The sequence below is a fragment of the Ooceraea biroi genome, chromosome 6 (assembly GCF_003672135.1).
Source record: "Ooceraea biroi isolate clonal line C1 chromosome 6, Obir_v5.4, whole genome shotgun sequence".
Classification (NCBI taxonomy): domain Eukaryota; kingdom Metazoa; phylum Arthropoda; class Insecta; order Hymenoptera; family Formicidae; genus Ooceraea; species Ooceraea biroi.
This window is the reverse complement of record NC_039511.1, coordinates 7551476-7563462: the sequence shown is the minus strand read 5'-3', so window position 1 is coordinate 7563462 and position 11987 is coordinate 7551476. Positions and strand designations below refer to the sequence as shown.

The following is an 11987-nucleotide window of genomic DNA, read 5'->3' as shown; positions in this document are numbered from 1 at the left end:
AATTCGTGGATTAGGGCCTACGTTCCGCGGAAACGGTGGTCATTCGGTGTCTCGAGTTTGAACGAACAAGCGGATAGCGGGCACTTTACTCTAATAAATCTCAAGTTCGTGTAACGCTCAGAATTTTAAGAATCAATCCGTCCATCCAATCCAAAATCGACAGAATCTCCAACATCTCTAGACATTCTGGTCCTTCGAGCCGGATCCGTGACGGTTTACCAGTCTCTTCGCAACGTTACGGATTCCATCGCGCTTATCATATCTCGGTCGCCTCAGTTATCATCACTCGTGTGCATCTGTGCGTGCTTCACTCAAGTCTCTGGCAAAAGCCCGTTCCTCTCTCCGCTAAATCATCATGTCCAAGTTGGAAGCTACCATCCGGACGCAGGCGGACCTCCGCTACCGGATCAGCCGCGTCGTCGACAACTTCAAGAAGGGCGGTAAGGATAAGATAACCCCTTCATCGATTAACGCACGAATCGAATATCTCGACAGTAGCTGGAAAACATTCCGAAACACGCATGCAACCTTAATCGCGGCACAAACAGAGGAGTTCAAATCGCTCGATTATTTTGCCAACGATCATTACGCGGAGTGTGAGAGTTCCTATTTCGAGAACAAAGACGCGCTCTTAATAATGCGGCAACAATTGAGCGATGAGTCCGCGCCGTCGGACTCGTTAAGTACGTCGACCGTAGCTCGTAATGCAGTCACTCGGGCCTTGCCTAAGATCACGTTGCCCAAGTTCTCCGGCGAGTACAATTCGTGGCCCGCATTCCGTGATCTGTTCACCTCAATGATCACTGATAACTCCGAGATCGCGCCGGTGGAAAAACTGCATTATCTAAAGAACAATCTGTTAGGAGAAGCCGCCAAACGTATTGCGAACTTCAACGTTACCGGTGACAATTTTGTTCGAGCATGGGACGTGTTAGTGGATTGGTACGAGAATCCCCGCATACTCATTACCGCGTACTTCGATCAATTATTCCGGGTCAAACCGTTGACTCGAAAATCCGCTGACGACCTAAAGGAACTCGTTGCGACGGTAAAAGAAACCATGGGCGGATTACAGCCACTCGGCACGACGAACGAACTTTGGGACTACTTCGTCGTGTACTTCATCGCGAATCGATTGGATGCGGACTCACGCGAGGCATGGGAGCTACATCAGGAAAGCTCTACAAAATCGGCTACGTTCCATCAGCTCGAAGTCTTTTTGGACGGTCGTACCCAGGCACTCGAAATGGTCGCGTCACGCGTGGAAAAGCCCTCGAAACTCTCGAAACCGAGCACTAATTCGAAGGCTGGAATTCGGTCGCTCGCCGCCACTACGAACAAGTGCGTCTGCTGTAATGAAGCGCACTACGTCTCGCGTTGTCCCGCCTTTTCTGCAAAATCCATCGCGGAACGGCGAGACTTCGTCAACATCAAGAAATTATGCTTCAACTGTCTAGGTCCGCACAAAATCAGTGATTGCCGTACCACGAAACGATGTCACGTTTGTAACATCATCACTCGCTTTTGCATAGCGTCGGCCCCGCTAATCCGTCGGGCAATAGCGCCCCTTCCACAACTGCTTCTGCACCGAATGCGACGCCGGTAAATTCTGCGAACGTTTTGAGCCACCCCGGTATCGGACAATCTACGACGATCCTCGCCACTGTTCAGGTTCACATAATCTCTCCGCAAGGGCAATGCATCTCGGCCCGCGCTCTGTTGGACCAAGGATCTGAACTCTCTTTCATAAGCGAATTCACCGCACAATCGCTTAGAATTACTCGACAGCGCGCGACGATACCAATCCTGGGGATCGGTGCACGATCTGCCGGATTCACTCGCGGAGTGCTGCTCATACGCATTCGTTCGATACCTAATGATACCGAAGAAGTCGACGTGTACACACACGTGCTATCTAAGTTAACTGGTCGCATCCTGACTACTCCGATCGCCGACGCTACGTGGAACCATATCGCTGGCCTGTCACTCGCTGACCCGAACTTCGCTCATCCAGGCAAAATCAATTTAATCCTCGGAGCTGACGTCTACGCGCGCCTTCTGCGACCTGGACCGGACGCGCTCCGGCACGGAGATCTACATCAACCAAGCGCGCAAAATACGATGCTCGGTTGGGTAGTCTCTGGGCCCGCCGGTCCGCCCGCTGACATCGTACCCCGCACCGTATCGTATCAGCGAACCTTCAATGGAAATCTCGATCACGAGCTCAACGAGATACTGTGCCGCTTCTGGACTCAGGAGGAAGTTCCCTCGTCCCAGGCCGCGCGACTCACTGCCGATGAACAGTGCGAACGGCATTTTCGCGACACGCACTCACGCGACGCATCAGGCCGCTATGTGGTACGGTTGCCCTTTCGGACTCCGAGGCCTCCTCTCGATCCCTTGTACTCTACGGCGTGCCACATGCTCCGACGATTACAACGTCGCCTCGAATCGGGCGCTGATCTCGCCCGATTATATAACGATTTCTTACGAGAGTATGAGGCCCTCGCGCACATGACTCGGGTCGGCACCACCGTTTCAGATTCGGAGTCCAGCTATTTCATTCCGCATCACGGAGTGTTAAAAGAAGGAAACACGACCACGAAATTGCGAGTCGTATTCAACGGGTCCAGCCGAACCAGCACCGGATATTCGTTAAACGACTGCCTACACATAGGCCCGAAACAACAGCAGGAACTTTTTGACGTGCTATTTCGATGGCGTCGGCACGCCTACGCCTTCTGTGCCGACATCGAAAAAATGTACCGACAAATCTTGGTGCATCAGGAGGATCGACGATTTCAGCAAATACTCTGGAGCGCTAGTGGACCACCGATCATCTTTCAGCTCAACACGGTAACGTACGGGCTAACCTTCTCTGCATTTGCCGCGATACGTTCCATAAAACAACTCACTTACGACGAAGGCGATCATTATCTAGACGCAGTTCTCATCCTTCTCGAGGAGATGTACGTCGACGACGCCCTTTCCGGTGCCGACACGCTTTCGCATGCCCGCACAAAAGCATCGCAATTAGATCAGCTCCTCAAGGCGGGCGGATTCACGCTCCAAAAATGGACGTCAAATGACCAAGCCGTGCTTGCGGATATCGACTCTCGCCGTCACGCGGCCCCCGCTCCTCGCGAATTCCACGATGAGTCATTCGCGCGTGCCCTCGGACTCTCGTGGGACCCGTCGGGTGACATTTTCGTATTGAGACCGCGCTTCAAGGCGGCCTCTCCTCATATCACAAAGCGAACGGTACTTTCGCGAATCGCACAATTGTTCGACCCGTTGGGTTGGATCTCATCCGTCACGATCATCGCTAAATTATTTATGCAGGAGCTGTGGCGAATTAAGGTGGAGTGGGATGAGCACCTCTCAGATGAGTTCGCCGATCGGTGGCGCGAATTCGAGGAAGAACTCGAGACGATGTCAATCACCATCCCGCACTGGCTCGGCACGTCCTCAACGAACCTAACTGTCGAACTCCACGATTTTTCGGATGCCTCCCAACAAGCTATGAGCGCCGTCATTTATTTACGCGTTACGACCCCGGCCGGGATTAGCATCACAATCGTGGCAGCGAAGAGCCGTGTCGCGCCCATCATGAAGAACACCATTCCGCGTCTTGAACTCAGCGCTGCGGTTCTCTTAGCACGGTTACTCATTCGCGTCCAAATGGCACTCAAATTAGAATCAACCTCGGTTAACCTGTGGGTTGATTCGAGCGTCGTACTGGCGTGGGTTCATGGATGCCCATCAAGATGGAAGGAGTTTATAGCCAATCGAGTCGCACTCATTCACGAGCTCGCTCCCGTTGCTCGATGGCGACACATCGCAGGCCGCGAAAATCCGGCTGATTGTGCGTCGCGGGGCATTTCTCCAACGCAGCTGCTTACCCACCCACTGTGGTTTGCCGGCCAACCTTGGTTATCCCAGAGTCATGAACGGTGGACGATCATGTTGCCTCCAATTCCTTCCTCACATTAACTGGAGGAACGGTCCGTTACCGCTAACGCCACCGCAACACAACGGGCCGCCGCCTGGGATCTCATCGATCGATACTCACAATTAACGCGCTTACTCCGAATCACTGCCTGGCTTAAGCGATCATTAATTCGATTTAAGCGGCAACCGGTCGCCAGCAACTTCGCGCTTACGCCCTCAGAACTTCTGGCGGCTGAAACCTTCTGGGTGAAGCAAACTCAGAGCGAATATTTTGCCGAGGAATTGAAGCAACTATCACGCGGGTCGTCTCTCTCTCGATCGCATCCCCTACTTCGTCTCACCCCGTTCTTGGACGAGGGAATCATAAGGGTGGGCGGTCGGTTCCGTAATGCACAACTCGATCCCGACGCCAAACACCCGATCTTGTTGCCAAAGGAATCAACACTATCTCGCCTGTTGCTCGCCGATGTACATGCTCGCACATTACATGGTGGAACTCAATTGATGCTCACGGTGCTCCGCCAACAGTACTGGATTCTGGGCGAACGAGTACCCGTGAATTCCTACGTACGACGATGTGTAAGGTGCACCCGATATCGAGCCGCCGCAGCTAAGGAAATGATGGGTCAACTTCCGCCCACTCGGGTCGTCCCAGCACGACCATTCCTCCACGCTGGAGTCGATTATGCCGGGCCTTTCCGGCTTAAAACCTGGCGAGGTCGCGGTAACCGCACTTACAAGGCATTCCTTGTATTATTCGTCTGCTTCTCCTCATCGGCCGTGCACCTAGAGTTGGCAATCGATTACACTGTTCAACAAAAAATCACTTTTTTTCGAACACCGGAACGAGACTAGTCGTTTCTTATAGTTTTTTGGATACTGAACACGAATCCGGTTTCTAAATTGCTCCATCACGTCACAATTTTGAGAAATTTGCAATTAAAGATGCAAAAAAGGGCTATTTTGACGAATTGCATCATATTATAGCTACAAAATGTGACGTGCTGGAGAAGTTTAATTGCAATGAAAATAAAGTATGTTGTTAGGACTTTCAATCCTCAAAAGGAATTGTTAGTGTCGGTTATGGTTCATAAAATATTTATGGTTAAATATGAGGTGTATTGTTAGAGAAGTTAACTGTGACTTAGGTCATTGACAATTATCTTTCAATTATGTTCCTTACACACTGGGAAATCAGTGAGGAACATGCTTTCCGACTATTGTTGGAATTTAACAAAAGAAACATCTACATTATATCACTATAATCGTAAATCGAGCAGAAAAACATTTTAGTTATTTACGACGTAACAAACAATTAAACACACAACATTACATATATTTCGTATTCAGCGACTTAAAAAACACTTAAGTTTAAAGGAACATAATTGAAAGATAATTGTCAATGACCTAAGTCACAGTTAACTTCTCTAACAATACACCTCATATTTAACCATAAATATCTTATGAACCATAACCGACACCAAAAATTCCTTTTGAGGATTGAAAGTCCTAACAACATGCTTTATTTTCATTGCAATTAAACTTCTCCAGCACGTCACATTTTGTAGCTATAATATGATGCAATTCGTCAAAATAGCCCTTTTTTGCATCTTTAATTGCAAATTTCTCAAAATTGTGACGTGATGGAGCAATTTGGAAACCGGATTCGTGTTCAGCATCCAAAAAACTATAAGAAACGACTAGTCTCGTTCCGGTGTTTTTTGTTTGTTGAACTGTGTTATTCGACACAAGGGTTTATCGCCGCTTTCAAACGGTTTACAGGTCGCCGTGGAATTTGCGCATCACTGACCAGCGACTGCGGGACCAATTTTGTCGGCGCAGATGCGGAGTTACGCCGCATGTTCACCACCGGCTCGCAGGAGTTGTCGGACATCGCCAATGCTCTCGCATCCAACGGGACGGAGTGGCGATTCAATCCTCCTGCTGCTCCTCATTTCGGCGGCAAGTGGGAGGCCGTCGTCAAGAGCACCAAATTCCACCTACGACGACTGATTGGGGAATCACTGCTCACGTATGAAGAATTCTTGACTCTCCTCATCCAAATCGAGGCGATATTGAATTCTCGTCCACTGTGTCCGTTATTTGACGATCCTTCCGATGTTGAAGCGTTAACGCCTGCTCATTTCCTTATAGGTAGCTCACTAGCCACGTTACCGGAGCCCTCCTTAGAACATGTGCCGACATCGAGGCTCTCACGCTGGCAAAGCTTGCGACAAACGATTGATCGATTCTGGACGAGATAGTCACGCGAGTATCTCCAACGCCTCCAAGCAGTCTCGAAATGGAAGCATCCCTCTCGGCAAATCATGGTTGGCTCGCTCGTCTTACTCATCGATGACCGCCTTCCGCCCTCCAAGTGGTTATTGGGACGCATCATCTAGACGCACGCCGGCGCTGACGGACTGATACGCGTTGCTACAGTTCGCACGGCCGATTCCGTTTTTAAACGACCAATTGTGAAACTATGCCCGCTTCCGACTCCAGACTAATCATACGATTCGTTAGTTCCGCGCCGCTACTCGTTTATTAATCATCTTCGGTGTTTATTTGCATGTTGCCGTCCACCTCGTTCCGGCATTTACAAACTACCTTGTAATGTATATGAAATTCTATCGCATGAGAGCCTATATCCTACCACGCTATGATGAATCGCGCAACCTACGTTAACTTGCGATCAGGCCTCGTATTACTTCTGTAATTATTATTAAAACCCTATGTCGGCATCGACTCCGCAATGCCGAGGCGGGCGGCATGTTCCTACAATTCGGTGACACATCAAACTTTAAGGAATAGACCTCGAAAATAAGACCGCTACACTAGACAGTCACATGTACATATACACAGCGTACCCTCATAACACGTCTTTGTCTTCGTTCGCTCTGTTACTCACAAACATGTTTATCAAATTCGTGAATTAGGGCCTACGTTCCGCAGAAACGGTGGTCATTCGGTGTCTCGAGTTCGAACGAACAAGCGGATAGCGGGCACTTTACTCTAATAAATCTCAAGTTCGTGTAACGCTCAGAATTTTAAGAATCAACCCGTCCATCCAATCCAAAATCGACAGAATCTCCAACATCTTTAGACAGACACACATTGTGCATTGAAGACGGTGATTTTTCATTTAATATATCATGTTTATATGTAGTACAATCCTTTGATGTACTTGGTGTCTCTAGACTTATCGATTTTGCACTTGTCTTTTCAGATGCATTATTTTCTGTTAACACGTTTTCTATATCCTGAATTTTCGAAACATCTTGGCGTAGAATATTAAGGTCAATATTTTCGTCTGCATCATCATCAGATACTATATTTTCCTATAAAGATATTTTAGGACTTAATTTACATCTATTAACTTATATCATGTTGTACATGCAACGTGGAAACTAATTTTGATTAACTTACGTTGTCGTCTATCGAACATTTTTGTTTTTGTCTTGCTTTCTCTATGATAACTGAAATTTTCTCTTTATCCCTAGCGGAAGTTTCCTTCTTTGCTTGACGTATTTTTGTAAGTAGAAAATCCTTTTTAGATTTAGTATTTTGAGATGTTAACATTGTATCATTATTCTGTTTTAATTTATTATTTTGTAATATTTTACTTCTTTTTTTGCTATGCTTAGTATTTTTCCCAGCTTTATTATTTTGTGGTAAGGAGATAAGTGGTGGAAAAGGAGCACTTCGTTTACATCTAAATTCTTGTTTAGCATCATTTTCATCTAAATCTGAATCATAAGAACTTGAAATATTTTTAAATCTCTTGTTTTTTCTCATATTTGTCGAAAAAGATTCATCACATAACAATTGCTGCTTAATCTTTTTACGTTTGCCTCGACCAAATTCATATTCTGTTTCATAATTGGAAGACATAATATATTTATTCAGTGCATGCTGTGCATCCAAAAGTGTATCTAAGAAATACAATTAAAAGAATAATTAACTTTATAGATACAAAAGAACGCATGTAATAAGAAGCAACATACCATAACATTTTAAAACAACATTATATATCGGCCATGAAGGATGTGTATCTAATTTTCTTTTAAATGCAATGCCCTGTTCAGATCTAGGTGGCCAAGACATTTTTGTACTCATATCATCATGTACTTTTTCTGCTAGCCATTTAGTAAGGCCAACTTCAAATAAAGTGTCATCTTCCTCATTGTAATCTTCATTGTCATTAATAAATTTTATAACAACAAACTGGAAAAACAGTAGTGAATAACAATTTTTTAATTTCTTAAAATACTTGTAATAGTGTATAGTGATAAAGAAATAATTCTATTCCTTCGCTCGCTTGCTACAACAATAATTAACAAAATAAAATTTTCCGTGTTAAATACTTTAAAACAAAAATTTTACATTATTAATTATTTCATTATTTTAAAATGCAACTTTTATGTAATGATTTTACTCATTCACAAAAGTAAATGTATTACTAGTTCTATACACAGTATAATAAATTTTCATTAAAATCCTCTTTCTTTCAGGAAAACTAAAAAAAATTAAACTTTTTTAATTTTATCATTGTTATAACAAATAAGCAATATTAAAAAATTGTGTAAATAAATAAAACTCACACAATATAGACGAAGTTTATAAAAATTTTATATATTATTTCATTTTAATAAAACTTTTGACATTCTATTTGTACAATAATGTCGTGTGAAGTAAAGGTATGCAAACATATTTATTTCTCATAGGAATTAGCCAACATTTGGCAATAATATTATTCAAACTAAATACCAATCTTTCTTCACTTAATTCAGACACCTTTACAATGCCAAGTTCAGATGAAGGTAAAGGATATGTATAAAAATCAGAAACATTTGAAAAAATATTGCCAACAAAAATTATATCATTCTCTGTACAAATAATATTCTTCAGGACAACAATTTCACCAGTATTTGTCTTGAAACATGAATTCCTTTTATTCACTTCAAAAATTACATCATTTACTAATATTTTTCTAAATTGTTCACCATGAATAGTTTCATTCATATCTCTGTGTTCTTTTGAAAGAATAACTTTATTAACTTCAGAATCTATAACTACAACTTTTCTACTGCTTCGTTCTACTTCACGTTTAGCTGCTTGTTGAACGGGTTGAAAGCCGGAGTCGATGTGACTTTTAATTGTTTTCAATTTATTTTCATAGCGAAAGGCACTGAAAGTGTCTAAACTATCATGATCATTACACTCCTGTGCCAAATGACAAAGAGAGTGAACATTGTACACGACAAATGATTTGCCATATATTGTGACAGAATGTTCGATAAAAGTTCTGAGTATAGTATTTGCATGAGCGTTCAAAGTTTTACAAAGAATTGGACTTGTAAGAATATAAATTCCACAATGCAATAATAGAAAATGCTTATAAATATTTATATCAACATGCGAAGCAAAAACTACAATACCATCGTATAAACACAAACGCCGAAATTCTGTTGCCTTGTAAAATGGTAATTCATTTAAAGATCTAGGTTTTCTAACAAAATCCTGAGGACAAGAAGAAGCTAGTAACAGTAGTTTATCAGATATTCTGTTTACAACAGTCCAGTGCAGTTTCCATGGAGTTGTCCACTTTCTCCATACTTCCAATAATCTTTTAAACACGCCTTCATTTACCAAATGCATGGGTTCTAATCGAAATTGAGAGATCATTTTGGTATTAATTTGAAGAAGAGGCGATACTCCTCTATGATGGCGAGGTTGCATTTGATTTTTAAAAGTTTCATCCGTTCTTAGAGGAGCATGTAGGTCAATATATGTCTGCCTATGATCAAATCGTTCTCCCCATACTGTACATTTTTCGCAAGAAGCATATCCATTATGACCAACGCAACATTTTATCAAATCTCTAGCTGGAGCATCAAGAATATAATGTCTGATCGCAAAGTCATAAGTGGTCTCATTTCGTACATAACCATTAGTTATCAGATTTTCAGCTTCATTTATAAAATCTTGTAAAAACTCTTGTACATTAGTGGGATCAGAAGTCCCAAAATAAATAGCAATAATGAATGGTTCATTTTTAATTCCTATGAGTTGTCCTAAAATAGGCCAACATTTTTCTATGAACTCCGAAAAAGAGGGAGTCCGTTAGCATTAATATCTATTTCAAATTTTCCTTTTCCTTGCAAGTATTTTTCTAAACTAAGTCCATCCAAATAATTTTGGATTCCTCGATACCAAAATTGTCCTCCATTTTCGAATTGAGTAATATGTATTTAACTTTCAAAAAAGAACTCTACAAAACTAATGATATCTTTCAAACCCGAAGTTCTTTCAAAAAAGAACTCTACAAAACTAATGATATTAACAAATTGCGCCAACTACAATGGGTATTTATGCAAACTAGAAAATCTATTACTTTTTATTATTACTCTTTGGCCAGTATTAATTGTTGATTCTTATTTAAAACCATGTTAACTGCAAAAAATTCTTTCAAAAAAAACTGTACAAAACTAATGCTAATGCGGCTCTGTGATTGGTTTTAACATCTTATGATTGTTTTTAAGACGGTCTTAAAGATTTTATTTGAAAAAAATAAACGATATAATAATATTAAGCAGATATTTTTATACAAATAAATATTTTAATACATATAAATATGTCAATACAAATAAGTGTTTTTTGAAAATACTTGGCGCTGCTAAACCGTGATGATACGGCGCTTTCTATTAATGGCACTTGAATTTTTAAAAACAATATTATTATCTCTATAAAGTTTATGTAATATGATCTGATATTTATCTGACTTTAAAACTATTAAAATAATGATTATTTACGCAGAGTAAAAATAGTATACGAAGAAGCGAATACAATGTGTATAGCACCTTCCAGAGCCAGGTGCCTGAGTTCGATTACCTAAAATTACTAGAGATAGAAGAAAAAATTAATAAAATTAGATGGCTAAAAAGAAAAAAACCCTGCCACTTTTTACTCTCCAAGAATGACAAAACAATCAAGTTGTGGAAAGTCAGGTATGCCTTTTTATGCAGTAAATGTTGAAATGTATTCCTAAAGTCTTCATATTTCTACGTATTATATTTTCATATCTTGTATTTTTTGCAGGTGTCCTGTAGTAGGATGCACCAACAAGGATTACATAGATTTGAGTCAGTGTTGCATTGACATCGTAACGAATATACATCATTATACAGGAAGTTGAACAGTCTAATTTTCTTCAGGAAAATTAAGGGTTTTGAGATCGCAGATGACTCCGGCGCGTTATCCAAAAAATTCTTAATCATTAAGAAATAAATCAATTTGTAATATAATTTGTTTATACAACAAAACGGTTTACATTAAAAATATAAATATAATTTTTGAAAGCTAAATTGTATTGACTATAAATACCTCGATGAATGAAACGCTTACAAAATAGTAAGCACCATTATTTATTTATATTTTTTATCTATTGTAAGTATACTTTATATTGGAGACTTTATATTAGACATTACAAAATATAATATTAACTATTATGTAAAAAAGATAATAGAGTAATAATAATATGAATAGCGTATAATATACACTATTCTTTATATCGCGATTTATTGGACAATTTTGTTAATTTTTGCTGCGCTGTTCAACGCTGTATAACGCTGTAACATGGAAGTTAACGATTCTGTCATTTCTATAATGAATAAGAACGCCGTGACGTCAGCGTCAGCGTCAGCTGACAACGTCAGTTGCCAGCTCGCGATCGATAAAGATTTGAAAGATTGTTTTATTGTTCGTCGTTCTCTCGTCTCTTAGATATAAAATAAAAGTGTTATATCGATTTAACGGTAGTTCTCGGAAATCACGCTGCAAATAAAAGGACCGATGCTCGAGGCCTCAGGCTTCAGTCGCGCAAAAGCTCGAATCTCCGTGTATCCGTTTTCAAAGTCTTTCGTTCGGTTCGGTTAATTATCAGTGTTTGTGATATTATTATTTATTCTGTGTTTCCTTGTGTGCGCCGCGCAAGAGCTCGCAAAATCCAGCTAGAGTCGTGCCGTCTGCAACTG

General features: G+C 41.5%; 2 protein-coding genes across 2 annotated transcripts; both read left to right on the top strand.

The window, feature by feature from the left end:
- Window positions 1–355: 355 nt before the first annotated feature.
- Window positions 356–5760, top strand: LOC113562197. Its single transcript, XM_026970753.1, has 4 exons — window positions 356–1341; window positions 1533–3819; window positions 4132–4530; window positions 5734–5760. The coding sequence occupies exons 1-4, from the start codon at window positions 356–358 to the stop codon at window positions 5758–5760; spliced, it is 3699 nt and encodes a 1232-aa protein (XP_026826554.1).
- Window positions 5761–5810: 50 nt separating this feature from the next.
- On the top strand, window positions 5811–6215 carry LOC113562196. Its single transcript, XM_026970752.1, has one exon. It carries the CDS (start codon window positions 5811–5813, stop codon window positions 6213–6215), a length of 405 nt encoding a protein of 134 aa, XP_026826553.1.
- Window positions 6216–11987: the final 5772 nt, after the last annotated feature.

What these genes read in the sequence shown, in the direction of transcription:
- LOC113562196 (XM_026970752.1), top strand. Translation starts at nt 5,811, where the DNA reads ATGTTCACCACCGGCTCGCAGGAGTTGTCGGACATCGCCAATGCTCTC.
- LOC113562197 (XM_026970753.1), top strand. Translation starts at nt 356, where the DNA reads ATGTCCAAGTTGGAAGCTACCATCCGGACGCAGGCGGACCTCCGCTAC. An exon ending in CTCGCCGCCACTACGAACAA is followed by an intron (nt 1,342 to 1,532) that starts GTGCGTCTGCTG and finishes GCTTTTGCATAG; the next exon opens with CGTCGGCCCCGCTAATCCGT. An exon ending in TCATTCACGAGCTCGCTCCC is followed by an intron (nt 3,820 to 4,131) that starts GTTGCTCGATGG and finishes ATTCGATTTAAG; the next exon opens with CGGCAACCGGTCGCCAGCAA.